This window comes from Rhamphochromis longiceps, linkage group LG10 (assembly GCF_057381845.1).
Source record: "Rhamphochromis longiceps isolate RC_006_pf linkage group LG10, R_longiceps_female_GT1.1, whole genome shotgun sequence".
In the NCBI taxonomy this organism is placed as follows: domain Eukaryota; kingdom Metazoa; phylum Chordata; class Actinopteri; order Cichliformes; family Cichlidae; genus Rhamphochromis; species Rhamphochromis longiceps.
Genome location: NC_140566.1, coordinates 35,163,695 through 35,185,102, shown reverse-complemented (window position 1 = coordinate 35,185,102; position 21,408 = coordinate 35,163,695). Strand labels below are relative to the sequence as shown.

General features: G+C 43.3%; 2 protein-coding genes and 1 pseudogene across 2 annotated transcripts; all 3 read left to right on the top strand.

Annotated features, from left to right (window-relative positions):
• The first annotated feature begins 4,589 nt into the window (after positions 1-4,589).
• On the top strand, positions 4,590-5,528 carry LOC146661341 (odorant receptor 131-2-like). The gene has a single exon (XM_085419754.1). The coding sequence runs from the start codon at positions 4,590-4,592 to the stop codon at positions 5,526-5,528; it is 939 nt and encodes a 312-aa protein (XP_085275880.1).
• A 2,346-nt stretch (positions 5,529-7,874) lies between these two features.
• LOC146661340 (uncharacterized) lies at positions 7,875-12,032 on the top strand (annotated as a pseudogene).
• A 607-nt stretch (positions 12,033-12,639) lies between these two features.
• Positions 12,640-13,599, top strand: LOC146661339 (odorant receptor 131-2-like). The gene has a single exon (XM_085419728.1). It carries the CDS (start codon positions 12,640-12,642, stop codon positions 13,597-13,599), a length of 960 nt encoding a protein of 319 aa, XP_085275854.1.
• Positions 13,600-21,408: the final 7,809 nt, after the last annotated feature.

The window sequence follows — 21,408 nt, the reverse complement described above, 5'->3', positions numbered from 1 at the left end:
CGTGGGAATGCTTTACAAACATTCAGAGATGGACTTACACACTTGCTTTACTTCTCTCGGGATAACTTTGTCGGAGATGAAATGCCAGGTTGCTAGCGAAGCTCCAAATGCTATCCAGACCACCGACAGGCCCCGCATGCCACAGCCGCTCTATCACGTGATGCACACTGCTCCGACGTGCTAACGTTCTGAAGTGAGTTACGGCGTGCTGCAAGTTTTGCGAGGTGCTTTCGTGATATTTAATGGATCGGATTACATTTTTTATTTTTCTCCGATATCCGATCCAGTAATTTAGGTCAGTATCGCACCGATACCGATACGTAATATCGGATCGGTCCATCTCTAAAAAAGACAGACAATACACAACTAAGAATAGCACCATATATACATGCATATATATCCATAAAGTCACTTATTAATAAATGGTTGAAAAGGGAAGAACATGTCCAAAAAGGGTGTAGCTGTTGCAGTATACAGTGTGTTAAGTGGATGAGTTGCACAGGCAGGAAAGATTTCCTGTGTCGTTCAGTGGTGCATCATGGGTAATCTCAGTCTCTCACTGAACGTGCTCCTGTGACTGACCAGCGTGTCATGGAGTGGGTGGGAGGTGTTATCCAACATTGTCTTTATCTTGGACAGCATCCACCTCTCCGACACCACCTTGAAGGAGTCCAGCTCCATCCCCACAACATTGCTGGCCTTACGGATCAGTTTATTGAGTCTGTTGGCATCTGCGACCCTCAGCCTGCTCCCCCAGCATGCAACAGCATAGAGGATCGCACTGGCCACAACAGACTCATAGAAAATCCCCAGCATTTTCTGGCAGATGTTGAAGGACCTCAGTCGCCTCAGAAAATAGAGACAACTCTGGCCCTTCCTGAAATGTGCAGTGGTGTTTTTAACCCAGTCCAGTTTATTATCTATGTGTACTCTGAGGTACAGCGGTTTGCAAAAGTATTCGGCCTCCTTGAACTTTCCCACATTTTGTCTCATTACAGCCACAAACATGAATCAATGTTATTGGAATTCCAGGTGAAAGACCAACACAAAGTGGTGCACACGTGAGAAGTGGAACAAAAGTCAGACTTGATTCCAAACATTTTTTACAAATAAATAACTGCAAAGTGTATGTACAGTCATCCACAATGTCAACACTGACCCCCTGGATTGAAACAGGGGTCAAGTGTTTCCTGGTCTTCCTGAAGTCCACGATCAGTTCCTTGGTCTTTGCCACGTTGAGCTGCAGATGATTCTGCTCACACCACGTGACAAAGGAGTCGACCACAGCCCGGTACTCTGTCTCATCATCCCTGCTGATGCATCCAACCACCGCAGAGTCATCAGAAAACTTCTGAAGATGGCAGGTCTCTGTGCAGTGGCTGAAGTCTGTGGTGTAGAGGGTGAAGAGGAAGGGGGAGAGGACAGTCCCCTGTGGTGCCCCTGTGTTGCTGATCACCTTGTCAGACACACACTGTGGGAGACGTACATATTGTGGTCTTCCTGTCAGGTAATCAACAATCCAGGACACCAGAGAAGCATCCACCTGCATCGCTGCTAACTTATCACCCAGGAGGGTCGGCCTGATGCTGTTGAAAGCACTGGAAAAGTCAAAAACATGACCCTCACAGTGCTCGCCGGCTGGTCCAGATGGGTGTAGACACGATTGAGCAGGTAGATGATGGCGTCCTCAGTTCCGAGACGAGGCTGATAAGCAAATTGAAGGGGATCCAGATGTGGTCTTACTATGGGTCGCAGCTGGTCCACGATGAGCCTTTCCAGGGTCTTCGTGATGTGGGACGTCAGTGCCACGGGCCTGTAATCCTGGGGGCCACTGGGACGTGGCGTCTTTGGTACAGGGACGAGGGACGATGTCTTCCACAGCACTGTGACCCTTAATATTTTTGTACTCCACCTCCTGTCTCCAGTCAAATATTTTGTATAAATTCTATTTGTTTATGCCACTGTGGAAGCCAGTTTTGAGACAATTTTACAAGAGGCTCACGAAGATACTCATCATAAATACAACCTTAATGATTACATGTAAAATATTCAGGCTGCTTATTGTCATCGTTATGATTAAAACTTTTTGTTTGGGGGCATTTTCCACTCTCCTGTTGTTTTTTCAAGTTGATGTCTATTTGTTATACCAGAAAGATTTCTCGGTGGGTCTTCTACTTGCAGATAACCTGGGCAAACGGTGAAGCTCTGTTGTTTGAAATTTCCCACACAGCAGTTTTATGTGAGAGATGTATTGTTGTATTATTAATGAATAATTAATCTGTTGTCTCTTTGTTATGCACCTTTTACTGTTACTTGCTGCTGATTGCTATTACGGCAGGTTGTTCTTGATTTGTAATAATGTCTATAATAGTTTTCACACTATATCAATTTTCAAAACACAGAGTGACAAATTGCTTTCAATAAAAACACACATTTAAAAAGTATATATTTACCAGATATAAAAACTGATAGTTGAAAGTACAGTCTTTCGGGTCTTTTCCTAATGACATGCTGACATAATGTCACTGTGGCCACGGGCCGATAGCTAGATCGGACTCGATTGCAGATAACCACAACAGAGACGGCTCAACGTTTTGCAGTGTTTATTATTTAGTCAACAAGTGAATATGAGGCAGGGTGTCGCTAATGATGTAACCGTGTGACAGTGGAGGTGAACGGGGGTCTAGCAGGTTTCGACGGGAACGGAGCGGTTGCGTTGGTGACCGGCGTGAACCTCGCTTTGAGGGAGAGGCAGCGATAGTCCAGGGGAGTAGTGGAGAGGCTGGCAGACCTAAGTTCCGCTGTGTCCAAGGTGGTCAGTGAGGCTGGAGAGCAGGCAGGTGAGGGTCCTTGTATTATTCCTGAATATGAAGATGATCCACGGAGAGCTGAGGTTGAGGGTGATAGCAAAGAAGGTCCAGGGAATCTGAAGCGCATGAAACCAAAGTTAACAAGGAAAAAGTGGCACGAGCGTAAAAAGCCGTAGAGTCAATACCAACGAGAGGTCGTTGATGAACTGTAGGTGAAGGAGAGTCTGAGGGGTCCTTAAATCCTCAACCTGTTTGCCCCGAATCAGTCTCAGGTGTGCAGGACTGCAGCAGGGATGATGACTCCGCCCTGGGGTGGAGACCAAGGAACTCAGGTGCCTGATGGAATTTTCCAGTCGAGTCTCCAGATCCTGACACATACATGCAATTGTTGTTAACTATGGTCAAAAAAATATTTGCGCAGTATTTGAAAATGACATGAAAACTGATTTTCTGCAGTTGATTTAAACAAAACCACAAATCTGATGAGATTAATGTGGCTGCTTCACACTCGGCTGCGAACCGTTCCAGTGCGAGCTGGAGGCCCTCCCCCGATGAAGCCAACAGAACCACATCATCCGCAAAAATCAGAGATGAGATTCTGAGGCCACCAAAGCGAAAGCCCTCCGCCACTTGGCTGCGCCTACAAATCCTGTCCATAAAAATTATGAACAGAACCGGAGACAAAGGGCAGCCCTGGCGGAGCCCATCACCCACCGGGAACGAGTCTGACTTATTGCCGGCAATGCGAACCAAGCTCTTGCAACGGTTGTATAGGGATCGAATGGCCCGTAGCAATGGGCCAGATACCCCATACTCCCGCAACACCTCCCACAGGACACCCTGAGGGACACGGTCGAATGCCTTCTCCAAGTCCACAAAACACATGTAGACTGGTTGGGCAAACTCCCATGCACCCTCAAGTATCCTGGAGAGGATAAAGAGCTGGTCCAGTGTTCCGCGACCAGGACGAAAACCGCGTTGTTCTTCCTGTATCCGAGGTTCGACTAGTGGACGAACTCTCCTTTCCAGCACCCTGGCATAGACTTTCCCAGGGAGGCTGAGGAGTGTGATCCCCCTGTAGTTGGAACACACCCTCCGGTCCCCCTTCTTAAATATAAATATCAATGACAAAGTGAAGTGACCAGTGCAGATTAAACAGAGTACTTGTGAAGCTGCAGGGTAGCTTCTGAGTGCTGTGTTGTGTGTGTTTAAGTGTTGTGGTTGAGGTGTCGTATGGCTTGGTGGTAAAAACTAAGAACAGTGGTAAGGTGGTAAGAACTGAAAATAAAATAAACAAATAATAATAACAAAGTACAATCAAATGGACCAAGGCTGTGATGATCCACTTGCCAAAGTAAATCTGTTGGGCATCTTCCTTGGCCTTCAGACAGAAATTCTGATGGCTAAAGAACCAAACGGGATGGGCAAAAACAAAGAAGGATGTTTACATTGCTCATTAGTGATCAGTGTCATGTGACACTGCAACTGAGTGTCACATGACACTGTAAGGTTGCGAGGACAGAACTAATAAATTGTATGCAATGTCAGGCCAACTCTGTAGAAGAGCTCTGCCAACAGTGGGCAAACACAGATCCTGACCTGATGACTGCCAGTAGAAGGAACAGTAAAATCTTTTTGTGGGACTGGGATTTTTATCAACCACCAGGCTTTTGTGAGATATTTTAATGTTTTTTTCTCCTTTATGAATACAGCAATTATTGGGATTCTGTGCTACATTGACTTCAACAGATTTGTTTTACATGTCATAAATTTTCTGCAATGTCAAATGTATCTCAGTCTTACACTAACATGTCTTTTGAAGTGCAGTATCAGGACCTACTGAGGGTAATTATTGTTTCCACTCTGTCAACAGTTCCATCTTTTACTTTTCTCTTCCTTAATGGGACCATGTTGTTCACACTGAGGAGTAAGCCAGTGTTTCGTGACACTCCCCGTTACATTCTTCTGTATAACCTCCTTTTTGCAGACACTGTGCAGCTGGCACAGAGTCAAGTTCTTTTCCTGCTCTCTATTTTTAGAGTAAAATTGCCGTATCCTGTATGTGTATGTCTCAGCTTGTTGGCCAATCTCACCACTGGGATCTCCCCTCTCACCCTTTCGGTGATGCCTCTGGAGAGATATGTAGCTGTGTGCTACCCACTGAGGTATCCTACCATCATCACCATCAGAAACACAGGGGCTGCTATCGTTGTGATTTGGATTATCAGTTCACTAAATAATCTCACTCGAGTCATCTTTTTTTTCCCATTTGAAGTGTTGAAAAACCTGCAGATCAAAGACAGTTGTTCTAAAATAGCTCTGTTACTCGGGACAAGGTCTGATCAATATGACACCGCTTTCACATGTTTAGTGTTTGTATCAGCTGGTGTGGCAGTCGTTTTTTCTTATATCGGTGTGATATTAGCTGCCAGGTTGGCCTCTGCAAACAAAGCTTTAGCACGTAAAGCTCGAAACACTCTACTGCTGAATATGATGCAGCTGTGCCTGAGTCTCTCCTCTACTATTTATAACCCTTTGCTCGCTGCCCTTTCAAGAACCATAACAATGACAATATTTTTATGGGTTCAGAATGTATTTTATTTGTGCTTTATTATCTTACCCAGATGCCTGAGTTCTCTAGTCTATGGGCTAAGAGATCAGACCATCAGACCTGTCCTCATGTACCACCTATGCTGTCATCAGAAACGAAGTCAGTAACTTGCAATATTTCACCTGGAATCTGAAATGGTTTAATAAAAGTAAGCCTCAGATTATCTGCTGGGTTTCTGCAAGATGTATACTTCTCATATTAAACTGATCCAGACTTATTTTCAAATATAAAATTTCAGCTTTTCGCCAAACTCTTCCTTGTTCTTGATCCTGCTGCTGATCGGAAAATTAAAGTCATTGCCGAAGTAAACTGTCACATACCTCGACTTTGACTCAGACCAATGACTAACCTTTTTTTTTTCAGAATTAGTGTTTCCATCATACCACCGGGCCTAATATAGACATTTGCTATATATAGACAGTTTTCACCTCCATAACACCATCATGCTTAACAAGCATGATTTAAACACTTGCCATTTTCATGAAGGACATCATCAGGTGTCACTCCCGTCATGTGTTGTGTCACTCTTTCCAACCAACGCAGAGCGATACTGAGGCTACAAATATATCTACACTCCACACTCCCAGTTCAACAGTCACTTATATTTTTCCACTCAGCTAATCATTCCCCTTGGCCAACCCGTACTCCAGAGGTGTGAGATGCACATTCTGCCTAATCACATTTTCATATATAAAGCTGGAGGAGAAATCATAGAACCGTTAGAAACCAATTTGAATTTGTGTGTACACCTTCAAATTCAAGATATGAATCATATCTATATTTTATCATCTGAGAAGAAATCTCCTTCATCAAAGAAGTGAAAACACAAGGAAGAGAGGGTGCATGACTGGCACCTGGATAAAATCTCATCCTATACTGCGTTACCTCAACCCTGATCTTCTGAAGTCATCGCATGACAAGGTTGAATTCAGAGGTCAAATCCAAGCTAACATTGTGCCAGCTAATGTTATGCACCCCCAAAAAGTTCATTTAAAAAAATCACACTTTCCCTCTGCAAACAGATGGATTACGTTCTCACATCGAATGGGAGTCCATTCACCAAGTGTCTGTAGCGCCTCTACTCAGGACCAGTACACTCTCACTTCAAATAGAGACCCTAGACATCTTACTAGGTTCAGGAGGAGGTTTTGTTTTGGAGACTCACAAAAGGAGTTGGCTTGGAAGTGAATAACTGGGACCTTTATTGCCTCAGTACCATTTATATACATATACAACACAATAGAGATTGACAGACCACGTGACTTTCGCGCACTGCATGCCGGTAACTCGTGGCAAAACAATCCAAGCGCCGCATCAAATGCACGCATTTGCAGCACCGCAAGAAGTTCATTGTCGGTTCCAATACCTTCTCGGTTTTTCTTTGTTCCACGAAATAGGAATGTACAAAATGAAGGAGAACAATGCCGGACTGTACAAAGACAGTGAAAGGGTCAGACCCGTACGAGCACACAGAGTGGACAAAGGACGTCAGCGTGCTGCCCAACTTTCACCACGCTCAGATTTATAATTACATGGTTCTTGGAGTGAGTGCATACACTCATGAAGTTTTTAGTAACTTCAGGTCACTGCAACAAGCCCAGGTACAGTTTACCGACGGATGGGTACAGGACCTTGAAATGCACCGGGTAGAACACAAGACCATCGTACGAACAAAGGTAAGTTTACCAGTCTCACAAATCGTCTTCATAAATACACATTTGTTAACCATTTATTAATATAACCTTTGAGCTCAACGGTAATTAATTAGTAGTGGAAATAATTTCTGGTTCGCATTACAGAAATATAGCAGTGACAATAATATTGTATGTTGTAATTGTACAGGGCAATTAGTGATACAAAAATCTGTCATATATCCTGTGAATAAAAGTATATGTTTTTGTCTATGTACCATGGTAATAACAGAAGAAAAATGCAATATTGTACCAGGACAATCTGAATATTTACTGTACATTCTGTCCTCACAAACACGTTTTTCTGCACTGACTGTTTCAGGTAAATCACTCAGCCTCAGCCAGAAGCCTCTTCAGCCCTGGGTTATTCTGCAATCAAATGGGGACTTTGAAAGTGCACATTGCACATGCATGGCAGGTGTGGCAGAGAAGTGTGTGCATGTGGCGGCTCTCCTTTACAAAGTTGACACAACTGTGCGCCTACGAGGGAATATCACACCAACAGATGTCCACACTTACTGGATAATGCCCTCCAACATCAACAGAGTGCAAGGAGTACCTGGACACACAATTGACTACACCACAAGTGCAGCAAGAAAAAGGGCACTTGACCAATCCTTTAGTGCTGGACAAAGTGACTATTCTCCAAACGCCAAAATCTGGACTCGCACTGGTGGCAGTTCGCTACAAGTGCATACACTGGCCAATTTAAAGCCTCTCACAGATCTAATGCATGAAAACCGGTCAGGCCTATGCACCGTTATGGAGGACTTCTGCCACCAATATGCTGACCCTGTCCAGCCTCGTGTCCTCCCCAAATCACTGCTACGCATCTATGACCCACAGATGAAGGGCTGTCAGCTATCTGTCCTTCTGTAGCACTGCGATCGTCTGAAGCACAGTGTTGTTGTCTCAAAGGCCGAGGCAGAGGCACTGGAAGAGAAAACCAGGGAGCAGCACAAATGTGATCTTTGGCACAGCACGAGCAGGAAGAATAACTGCATCAAACATACATGCAGTTGTGTCCACCTCCATTGCCACTCCTGCATTGTCAACTGTCAAGAAAGTGTGCTACCCACAAAAACTTTCACATCAGCTCTCCGACCATGAACCGCAACAATTCAAGTGGGGAAGAGACAGTGAAAACACAACACGAGAGTGGTACACCTCACAGAGAAAGGTGCGGCATAAAGAACTTAAAGTGGATAAGTGTGGTTTCATAATCAACCCCTCATTCCCAGAATTGGGTGCCACCCCTGATGCCCTCGTAAAATGTGAATGTTGTGGTAAAGGATGTGTGGAAATCAAGTGCCCGTATAAACACCGCAACAACAACCTCCTGCAGGCCTGTGAAGATGACAGGTTTTGTCTGAGGTTAACAGATGGAAGGGTGGAGTTGAAACAGACACACATCTACTACAAGCAGGTCCAAACCCAGATCTTTGTTACAAAGTCACACTTTTGTGACTTTGTTGTGTGGACAACAGAAGCTTGTGTTATTACACGTGTGATGCCAGATGTAGACTTGTGGGCTAAAATGCTGCCTGTCGCTCAGGATTTCTTCTACAAAGTTGTGATGCCTGAGCTCTTGGCCAATCACTACACTGATCCAGAACCCAGTGTTTCACAAGGGCCACATTCCATGGATGTTACCGTGACAAAAAAAAAAAAAACGAAAGAAAAAAGCTTGCATAGAAAACTAACCAGACAGTATTTCAATTACACCCGTTCAGAGACAACTCTTATATTGAAGGACTTTATTGTGATTTCATGTTTAGTGTCACTTTAAGGTGGACCCATCTTCCTGTACTCTGCACTCTATGGTTTGTGTTACCTGTTGTTCTGTCACTCACAGTGAATTATAAGATGTTTACATTGCTATAAATGTCTGTCACAACAGTCATACTTTGTTGTAAATATTTGCCGATTTGCACCACTGCACTTTACAGCTGTGCTGTAAATTATCTCTTTATGTCCAGAATGGGCCGACGCAATCTCTTTCTTTTCAGTTTGTACTGATATACAGTGTCAGAACCAATACAAATAAAGTAAGTGTTGCACAAGTCTTTCATCAGGACTGTCTTTATTTATAACTGACAACAGTGTTACATGTTACTATTGAAGCTTACAGGACAAAGGCAAAATAGTATACCGTTGTGCATTATTTGCTGATTTGTATAAAAAAAACAGCTGCACAACAAAACACATTACAAAACAAAACACACCTTAGAGAACACATTTTACAGTCCTGCAGATCTTCATCCTCGTGCTGTGGAGTTATCTGCTGTGGTTGGATCTCAGCTGTAGTTTCCGTAGTGACAGGTGCTGAAAAACACACATGCATACAGACAAAGACAAGATCATTTTATGATCAAAGGAGCATAGCGCGATGATTTCTGTTCAGCGCCATATAAGGCGTATTAACTACTACAAAACACTTACCTTTGTGGAAATGCTTGGAGCAGACTAACATGTGAGGTGGAGTGTTTTCGAACGTTATATTAGGTCTTCGGATAGCAGCAATCCAGGCCATCCGTCGCCTCTTCTTGACTTCGGAGACATGGCTTGGACAATTTCTGCTCCACGCCGGAATCCGATAAAAACCAATCGCTTTACCCGTCGGCTTCACGTGGCTGTTGCTCGCCCGGCTTGTGCAGTTAATAATACAACAGCTTCTTGCCATTTTTGGTTTCTTTTTATCGCTGTGTAACTGATTTCAATTGAAAGCCTGTGTGCGCTAGTAGCTCTTGCCACGAGTTCACACAATCCTTTGCGGTTTTCCCCTTGAATGACGTCACATTTTCAATCTCTATAACCCAAATGGCACACTAATAGTGCATTTTAAAGGTGAATACAGGTAAAACAAAACAAAATAAAGACATTTAAATGGAAGATTTATACTGAACAGTATCAGAGTTCTTTGGAATGAATGAAACAGATTAAAGTGTTCCTGTTGTGAAGTTTGAATTGTCCAGTCTGAATTGTCCTTTCAAGTCGTTGAAAACCCAAACAGGTGTACTGTAGGGGAATTGTCAGTGTGCAAACCCTATTATCCGGGTAGGAAAAGTAGTGCATAGGGCTTATCTGAAATCCAGGGTTGCTCGAATCAGTTTCTCAGGCAAATCCCACAATCCGATCGCATGGCTGGCCACACCATTTCACGATCATCCAGGATCTCATTTGGGCTGTTCTCGCTGTCAGTGGTTCTCCAGAATCCTTCTAGTATTCAAAAAAACCAATCTACACAAACAGTGCAGAACAATCAATTTCTTTTCCCATTTTGTGTTCTTAACATGAGCTCATTAACTTCTTTTCCAAATGCATTAATCACAAATGGCATTCCCTTTAGCTTTACCAAGTTACACGAGTTACAGTAACTTGGGGAGGAGGTCAGCGCCCTGACCCACTGGTGTCAAGACAACCATCTCACCCTCAACGTCGCAAAGACAAAGGAGTTGATAGTGGACTTCCGGAGGTGCAGAGAAGTACACACCCCCATCACCATCAACGGCGCTGCTGTGGAGAGAGTGAGCAGCTTCCGGTTCCTTGGCGTACATCTGGCTGAGGATCTTACGTGGTCAGTACACACAAACAAAACAGTGAAGAAGGCGCAGCAGCGCCTCTTCTTTCTCAGGAGACTGAAAAGATTCGGCATGAGCCCCCGCATCCTCAGGACCTTCTATCACTGTGCCATTGAGAGCATCCTCACTGGATGCATCACCACCTGGTATGGCAACAGCACCGCCTACAACTGCAAAGCTCTCTAGCGAGTAGTGCGGTGCTCTGAACGGATAATTGGAGGTGAGCTTCCCTCCCTCCAAGACATCTACAGGAAGCGGTGCCTGAGGAAAGCGGGGAGGATCATCAAGGACTCCAGTCACCCCAGCCATAAACTGTTCAGACTGCTTCCATCAGGAAGGAGGTTCTGCAGCATCCGGTCCTGTACCAGCAGACTGAGAGACAGCTTCTTCCACCAGGCCATCAGACTGCTGAACACGTCATAGACACCTCAGCTTCACTACTGGAACTTCAACATTATGCACTCCATACTGTACAGTAATGCCACTGTTTTGCACATATTCAACTCTGTATATTTTATATATTTTATTATTATTATTATTATTATTATTATTTATTTTATTTTTTTACTATTTAATTTGTAAAAATGTGTATACACACACACACACACACACACACACACACACACACACACACACACACACACACACACACGCGCGTAGGAAAATATTTAGTATACACATCCAGAAATGCATACACTATTATATATTGTACATATATTTATTAGTTTCAGGTTGGCCATTCTTGTATTTTGCTCGTTTGTGTTGTTGTGTTTGCACATCTCTGTTGCTTGTGGGGCTCGCACACAAGAATTTCACTCGCATGTGCTGTGCCAGTGTGCCTGCACATGTGATGTGACAATAAAAGTGATTTGATTTGATTTGATTGTTTGTACCAGTATCAACAATTTTATCAAAATTATATCACAACAAAGAACATCAGCAGCTTAAACAGTAATGTAAACAGTCATAGCAATGAAAGCGACATTCATCCTTTAGGCTTACAAGCAAATGTAACTTACTTCAGTGCAAATACTATTAAACTTGAAATATGCTCATATCTATTAAGACATAACCATTCTAATATAAACAGAGCTATTGCTTCTACTTGAATACCTCCCCGATCGGAATATGGCTTCAGTGGGGTGGGGTGGCTAACAGCTATTAGCAGCTAGCATCGCATCTAGCATCGGCATCGTTTAGCTCAAAGCATTCAACACTTATAACACACTGTAAAGAACAACAGGAGAAGTAAAAACAACACGCCAGATTCTCATAGCTCCCGATTGGTTTTTGTTCAAAGGTTTCTGAGCTGAATCAGCTAGTGAAATACATTATCTAACTTAACAGGTAGCTTACATTACATTAGGTACATTATATAATTTACTGTGTTCAGTATACGTCACTACAATGTGATTTCGGAAATATATAAATATACGGACAACAGGCTCTTCCGCGGCAATCTGTTGTCGTCAATAAGCAACGTTTAGGGAGCTCTACAGTAATCAATGAGAGGACCCTGCACGTCACTTCTCGACGCGAGGGGGGTACCCTGCGCGTCGATAAGTGACGCAGAGGGAGCCTGACGATGCGTCACACGAGATGGGAGTGAGAACGTGTTGGTGTGGCACTGAGAGGCCATGTTCACATGTGGAGAGACTGTGTGAACCAATCAGTCAGTGTGATAAATTCGATTACATCATCTGTTACTGGCCTGCTTACCATGCTGACAAATAACTGTGTCACATGACTCTGTGTTGTAAAGGAAATGATATATATGACATTCAAATGCAGGCAAAGCTGGCAGACCAGCCCTCCATAGGACCAAGCACAGACTAAAGCCTGATAATTACCTGCACAGGTAAACAACTGGAGTTTTAAACCAGAATTTATAAGAATAGAAACTTATTGCATTCTTCTTGTCTAATGATATCAATGTTTCTTTTGATATGTCTGATATATCTCAGACCAACATCTCTGTTGGACTGCATGACCTAGAAAGAGGTTTGCTCTCCTCCCTGACTACATTACCATGCTGTGTTTTCTTCTGCATTAATGTGATCATGTTGTTCACCTTGAGGAGTAAATCAGTGTTTCGTGAAACCTGCCGTTACATTCTCCTGTATAACCTCATTCTTGCAGACACGCTACAGATGGCAGTGAGCCAGATACTATACATGATGTCTATTTGTAGAATAACGTTACCTTATCCTGTCTGTGGTATTCTTGTCATGTTTGCTAATCTCACCAATGAAATCTCTCCTCTCACTCTGGTGCTGATGTCTCTGGAGCGATATGTAGCTGTGTGTTACCCACTCAGGCACGCTACTATCATCACCATCAGAAACACAGAGGTGTCCATTATTACGATTTGGATCTTTTGTTCACTGAATATTCTCATTCGAGTTCTGCTGCTGTTAGAATTTCCATTTGAAGAGCTGCAGCGTCTGCAGTTGAAAAGATATGTTTGTAATACATTTCTCATGTTTCTCACACCTGTATCTCATGAGTATGACAAAGCTTACACTTGCTTTCTGTTTGTGTCAGCTTTTGTTGGAGTCACTTGCTCCTATGTAGGTGTTATGTTGGCAGCTAGATCAGCCTCCACAGACAAAGCTTCAGCCGGGAAGGCTCGTAACACCCTGCTGCTACATCTGGTGCAGCTCGGCTTCAGCCTCTCTTCAACTGTGAACAATGCATTACTTTTACTCACCTCAAAAACAGTTTCAAATAGAGTGTCTCTGCTCATACAGAATGCTCTTTACGTCCTTCTTTTTATTCTCCCCAGATGTCTGAGTGCACTTATTTATGGTCTCAGAGACCAGACCATCAGACCCATCCTTGTTTATAATCTATGTTGTCAACTGAAACTTTTAGCTGTCACGGCGGGGGCTAAGATTTACCCTTAGAGTACATTTGGAAAGAAGCAATGAATGTTTCTGTCACACTGTCTACTAAGTGATTATCCTAAATTAACTAGAAGCTTCTCCTCCTGTTTTTTTCCTTTTAAGAATAACATGTTGTTTTTTACAGTCGTTTTTTAGAATCCAGCGATACAAGCCTGTCCTTGTTATAATTTTCATAATCCTCCATTAGTTGCAGTCAGAATGGATGGCTGGTGATCTATCTATTTCTTTCCACTTATCCAGCTCAGGGTTCAGGGGCCTGTAACCTTTCCCAGCTTTGGTGCGATATGAGGCAGAGTACACCCTCAACAGATCATCAGTCTATCGCAGGACGAACAGAAACCTAATATGTATGTCTTTGGACTGTGGGAAGTGGGATTCAAACCGGGATCTTCTTGCTCTGAGGAAGCAGTGCTAACCCTGTCAGTCACAATAATTTGAAAAGTTATATAATTTACATTCACTGAGGAGGCTGTTTGGTTACAGTGAAGGCAGGATTTGTTTTGCTTTATTTCTGTTTAATCAAATTAAATTTTTAGAACAGGTCTGTGTAAGTGTGACGTCGTGGTTTCATGGTTGTTACTAACTCTCTTATTTACAGTTCTGCAGCTCTTACTGATTAAATATGTTGCTATCAAACAATATTCTGAGGCTCACAACTGTAATAACACAACACAGCTTGTATAAAATATATTATAATACATGATAAAAAAAACTATCAAAGTAAAGTAAAAATACTAGTCTCCATCCATTAATCTTCTTCTGCATATCCTGATTAATCAACCAAAGACCCAAGAAGACTTTGCCTCCACCCCATCTGTAAAACTCAGAAACAGTCTTATTTGTTATCATCTATCATCCACCCGGGCCTCACACAGAGTTTTTGTCTTAGTTAGACCCTACAATAATACATACAGAGAAAAACCCAACAATCATATGACCCCCTATGAGCAAGCACTTTGGCGACAGTGGGAAGGAAAAACTCCCTTTTAACAGGAAGAAACCTCCAGCAGAACCAGGCTCAGGGAGGGGCGGGGCCATCTGCTGTGATTGGTTGGGGGGAGAAAAGGAAGACAGGATAAAGACATGCTGTGGAAGAGAGACAGAGGTTAATAACAGATATGATTCAATGCAGAGAGGTCTGTTAACACATAGTGAGTGAGAAAGGTGACTGGAAAAGAAAAACTCAATGCATCATGGGAATCCCCCGGCAGCCTACGTCTATTGCAGCATAACTAAGGGAGGATTCAGGGTCACCTGGTCCAGCCCTAACTATATGCTTTAGCAAAAAGGAAAGTTTGAAGCCTAATCTTGAAAGTAGAGATAGTGTCTGTCTCCTGAATCCAAACTGGAAGCTGGTTCCACAGAAGAGGGGCCCGAAAACTGAAGGCTCTGCCTCCCATTCTACTTTTAAATACTCTAGGAACAACAAGTAGGCCTGCAGAGCGAGAGCGAAGTGCTCTAATAGGGTGATATGGTACTACAAGGTCATTAAGATAAGATGGAGCCTAAGGGTACCTCTTTCACCATCTTACAATGCTGTGATTGCAGCTATTCCCCAACCCTCTGTGAATGGTACTCGTGGCCACTGATCAGTGGTTGTTGATCAATAGGCACAAGAGTTTGCATATTAATGATCAAGGATCTGACCTCCCAGCCCATTGTTCCTTCAGTGGTGCGAGTTTCAGTAATTATGTAAATGTAATGCTTATAAGACTGGGGAAACCTGCAGTCAGCTGAGACTGAAGAAGTCACTTGGATGAATGACGGAAAGTTTCTCCCACTGAAAACAACCAGATGAACAGAATCAACTTTTGTGAATGAAGCTGATACTTTAGTTTAGTACATACAAATACACATACATTAAAAAGTATAGTGAACATTTACCCAACATTTTGGGTCCTATGGGCCCATCAGTACAGGTGGGAATATGACAGGTGGTGCTATGTGAACTGGAAAATCAGCTCTGACCGCCACTCCTCTGATGGAGAGGAAGCTTGGGCAACACTTGGACTAGGGCATAATTAACTGGAATTTTAATTTAATTTATTTGAAAGAACAATTTAGTTATATTTACCAACAAATACTTAAAAGTATGTACACTAAAATAAGAGGGCAACATGTCAGGTTGCTATAGAAAACAAAGAAACAATGTAAGTAATTTTAACTACTATGCAATTTCATGATAAATTTGCAGAAAAATGAACAAGATTTCACCATATTACAGTGTAAATACAATTCGGGGTTCAGCATTCTAACGGGCCACAGCCTATGCAGTGTGTATCAGAATGTGCAGTACCGTTATTAAAGCCTCATCCCTTCAGTATCCCAGGTGTCTCTGCTAATTTCTGTCTGCCTCATGTTGGGATTTAAATATATGATCTGAATGCTTATTTGCTGATTAGATTGTTCTAGGAGAGGCCCAACTCTGAGTACAGTCTGTGCCAAAAAGTACTGACAGGAAACTACATGCTTTTGCAGAGAAAATAGGACCTGCAGCCAGAAAGTGAAACTAGATGAAAGTGACCCGGATTCTTTTGCGGCTGAGGGGTCTAATTCGGAGCTTAAGGTACGATCTGATATGAGGCGGACAACAGACCGGTCTAAAAGATTTAAAGGTAAGCACAAGCCTGTTCAAAATTTGTGCATATTGGATGAATTCTAAATTATTTGTCCGCTGAGTTGATGATCGTGACCGTCAAATTGGCTCAGAAGTGGGGGAACTAAATTATAAAATCTGTTAAGTAGATTTCAGGTGACATGTCCATGATAATTTTTGGTAATTTGGGATAAATAAAAGTAACGTTTGGGGATATTTGACAAAATTTATTGTGATTAATCCTGGGGAGTATTTTAAGTTGATGTGTTGTGCTTGTTGAAGGTGACGTCAGCGAAGAAAAGAGATATTAGGTTAGGATATTTGGTTTAGGGATTTATCCCTGTATTGATCAGCGGAGTTAGACTCAGGCACCAGATAATTCAGCTGTGGAATCCCCACAGTGGTGCTTTTAAATGATAAACGTAAGTAGGCCCTTTGACCAGGAAAAGCTAATTATATCTGTTGTTAGTAAACAGTAGTTTTTGAGGGAGTCAGTTAATTAGATTAACTAATAGAATTAGTTAAAGAGGGGGTCTATTAGGAAATAAAATATATAATCTGAATGCTGATTAGTGTGTTTTATGAGAGGCCCAGACTTCAGTGTAAAACTAGGTTGCAGGCTGACAGGAAATTACATGCTTTTGCAGCTAGAAAGTGAAACCAACTCGGCTGTTGGATCGAAACTTAAAGTGTGGTGTGACGTAGAGAGCAAGAATATAAACACCTAGGCTTCCGTTTGTGCTTCAGACCTGGGGTTGTGTGTTTTGTGTTCAGGTCTCCATATTCCGGAATATGTAAATTAAAGATCATTTTTAAAGTAAAAGACCACTCTTGAGCCGTGTCTTTCTTGGTCCTAAAGAAGCCAAAAGAACCGGAATTTAACACTACATCCAGAGGTGATGAGCCAGATGCACGAAGGGCCAGTGGGCAGACATTTTGGTGTCGAAAGGACTGTGGCCAGACAAGAACCCGATTCTATTGGTATCACATGAGGGAAGACGTCGGACTCTGGTGCCGTACTTGTACAAGCTGTCAGTCCAGAGCCCGACCCCAGAAGACACCACAAGCTCAGATGGGAACTGTCTGGGTCGAAGCCCAAAATGAGTGCATTGCACTGGACATTATGGGACCACTGAATGAGACGGAGCGCAGAAACCGATATGTGCTTGAGATACAAGACTACTTTACAAAGTAGACTTAAGCCTTTCCTATCCCAGGTGAACGGGCTGCGACTGTCGCTGAGGTCTTTGATTCTCAGTGGGTGTGCTGCTATGGGATACCTCAAGCACTGCACAGTGACCAGGGACGCAATTTCGAATTCGAGTTCCAGGGGGTGTGCAGTTTGTTTGGTATAGACAAGACTCACACAACGCCATTCCGACCCCAGTCAGATGGCCAGGTTGAATGTTTCAATGCCACTTTCCCAAAAGATCCTGGCCTCCACAGCAGAACGTTGCCATTGGGACTGGGACCTGATGATCCCGTACGCTGTTATGGCCTACAGGGCGACCAAGCACAGTGGTACAGGTTTCACCCCAAACTTCATGATGTTCGGCCAAGAACTGAATGAGCCAGTGGACCTTTTCGCAGCTTTACCTCCCGATCCAGACAACCAACCCTCAGCTCTAGAGTATGTGCAACAGATGCACAAGCGGCTAGAGCTGGGCCACCTCATCACCAGGGAAGCCTTGCTTGAGTCAGTCACGCACGCAAAGAGACAATATGACAATAAATGTTGCCACACACATTACAAGATTGGAGATCCTGTGTCGTATCTCATCAAAGGAACACGTCACCTCAAGAACAATGTCAAAAGGTTTCTTCCATCGTATGAAGGACCATTCATTGTCCTGGGGCATTTGGATGACCTAGTTTATCGGATCCTGAGGTCTAAAGAACCCAAGGTCTAAAGTGAAAGTTGTCCACCATGACGACCTAGAGCATTATCGCTGCCGTGAGCCCCTGGACAATACCTGGGTCCTGGATCAAGCTCATCATTGGTCACCTACGGCGGTCCCACCGCCAACTTTAGAGGATCACCCAGCAGACCGTGATCTGGGTCTGCACAGTCTGCTCTCCACTGCAGCTGGCAATGGCCCCAGCTTCTCTCAGCCATCCATCTCAGTTGCAGCCGATCCCGCTCCGGTTGTGCTTGTCCCATTGTCCCCTTTCCATGTAGACCATGAGAATGGTGAGGGTGCGGTGGCTGAGCCAGGCCTTCTGGGCCAGCAGTTTCAACGACCAACTTGTCGGCGCAGAGCACCAGACCGGTATGGTGTGTGGGTCACTTAGCTCGATTTATCTACTATGGACAATTCCAAGTAGGACTGAAGATTCAGTTCGAGTTTTAAATCATTTCATTCTCCTACAGTCTTAGCTACAATGGTTTAAGAGGGCTGTATCTTTTTTTAATTGTGTGAGTGTTGATATAAGAAAAAAAAAGTAACTGAAAAACCTAAGGGGCTATCTACATGCACTTGTCCATAAGTTAGTTATTCCCGGTCACCATGTAATAGTTACAATTGTGTAATTTCTTTCCTACTTTACGGCACTTGAAATGCTTTATTTTGTACATGTATGTACACCGTAGTTGAGCTAATGTTTTCTTTGTCACTGGTGCACTAGTTAAAACTATGCCCACCTTATATGCAGTAATGGCTAACACATTTATCTCCCCTTGTGTCTCCCGACCACGGTCACGAGACCAACGGTGAGGAATGGTTAACAATGGGGTGGCTGTAGTTTAGGAGGTCGAGCAGGTCATTGGTGTTACGACCCCTGTCTGCTCCAGTCTGCATGTCAGATATCCTTAAGCAAGATGCTAACGCCAAGTGTCTCTCTGATGCATCCATCAGAATGTGAATGTTAGATAGAAAGCGTGGAAAAGGTGCTTGTATGAAGAATCAGTCCATTTACCAAAGAGAAAGCCTTCTTCAGACAAAACCGGCTTCAGTTCATTGTTGGCTCTGGAGGTGTCACAGATTCATGCACCGTCTCTGTGGAACGGAGTACAACTGCTGCATGCAATCTGCTTAGCCACCAGCAGATGGCGCTACTTCTCCATCGATTCCTTAAACACAGACTTATCTTCTCTCATTGAGCAGGTTGTGCTGCTGATTTGTTTCCCGGGCTGCTTGAACCTCTGGTCACCTCGTCAGTGTCTCCCTAGCAAAACAAGAATAAAAACAAAAACTAATCAAAAACCAAGATATCTGAAGCTCTGTGGTGAGAAACCCTGTGTTTCAAGTTAGAGTTCCTTACGTGGTGTGCATCAGAGAAGAGGATGACCTAAAGACTGTGTCTAACACTCCTCTTAAGCATTTTTAGCACCTTGTTGGTGACACCTCTGCTCTGTTTCTGGCTTTTGTTAATAAAATCATCAGAAAGTTCCTGAAACCACTCCAATGTTGGATAACACCTCCCACCCACTCCATGACATGCTGGTCAGTCACAGGAGTCACAGTGAGAGACTGAGATTACGGAAAAGCACCACTGAACGACACGGGAAATCATTCCTGCCTGTGGCTCCCTGTACAATGCATCCACTTATATATATATATATATATATTGTACTATTCTTAGTTAGCGTATTGTCTGTCTTGTCTTAATGTTGGTTTATGTTGGTTTATAATGGAGCACTGTAACAAAAAATAATTTCCCCCAGGGATCAATAAAGTATTCTGATTCTGATTCATCTTTGTCCACCTCAGTCACATCCTGATTTCCCTCCAGATCCTCTCTGATCACGAGCAGCATGAGTACTCCAGCCTACATTGGCTACAGCTGCACTCACTGCTAATTTACCTCTGTTGTTCCAAAGCAGGGGGTCTCAAACAAAAATTAGCTGTGGGCTCTGCTGGCACTGTTATCTCATGCGAGGGCCACTTTAGTGTTCAAGCAGTAGGAAAAACAAACAAACAAGAAAACACCCACAAATATTTCAGAAAATTTAGTGTTTTTTATAAAATTTCAAATATTGTATAACATGAAAAAATCTGAACTCAATTTTTTTTCCTCCGTCTTAACTGAAGCCTTTCATTGAACTACCAAATAAACACACGGGCCATCTCTGTCTGTCCACACACGTGGCAGCACTTCTGCTATGGGGATCAGACTCTGCTTTCAGTCTGTGTAAGTATCAGGAGAAACGAGCGACCACAGCGTGGTGCCCTGGGAAAACAGAGCAGCTCCGACTTCCTGCTGGGATCAGGAATTCACACCAGACTTCAGAGCTGCCTGGTTCTCGATTCTGGATTTTTGAGAGTGTGGTGTTTGATTGTTATGATATCCATAAGCATTTATGGTCCAGCTTCTTAAATGCTTCTATTAAAATGTCCATCTCATTCCAAGTCGACTGTATTAACTGACTCTGACGGAGCCTTTTCCTCTCTAACTGCAGCAGCTGTTACCTCCTCCTCACTCTGCTCTCACTGAGGTCTCTGGAGTGTGTTACTGAGGCGTGCCACCACCATCGGTATGGTTTGGTTCTTCAGATGAACAAATACGTCTGTTTCTCTCATACATCCTTACATTCGGTGTGTCTGCTGGTATTGTGTTAGACAGGCCGGCCTCCACAGACACAGCTTTGGCCCTGAATCCTCGTAACACACTGCTGAGCTTCAGCCTTTCTTCAACTGTGAACCGTTTTTTACCTCAAAAACAGTTTCAAGAAGAGTGTCTGTGCTGGTGCAGAATGCTTCTACGTGTCTTATCGTTCTTTGCAGAGCTCTGAGCAGCCTTATCTATGAGCTCGGAGACCAGAACATCAGACTCATCCTGAAGGCTGAGTGAAGGCTGAGGTCTGCCCTCAGGACATCAGGCCGATAGATACTTCTTGTTGTTGCTGTTACGTTTAAGAACAGTGTGCCCAGCTGTAGTTTTTCATGTCCAAATCCACAAACTGGTAGACAGTGCAGCTGTGTTTCTCCTGTTTCCGTGTCCACCTGCAGTCAGCCTGGTTTAATATGAACTTCGCTGTAGATTTTATCGAGACATGCAAAATAAAAACAAATCATTTCAAAACATTTCTGCACTAAGATAAGATAAGATGACCTTTATTAGTCCCACAGGTGGGAAATTTGTTTTGTTACAGCAAAAGTGTCATGGTCCTGGGTCATTTTGGCCCAGCGTTTTGTGTTTCCTTGAAGTTCATTTTTGTGCCTTGTGTTTATTCTGATTTTGTATTAGTTAGGGTTGAACCTGTAGTTTGGTGT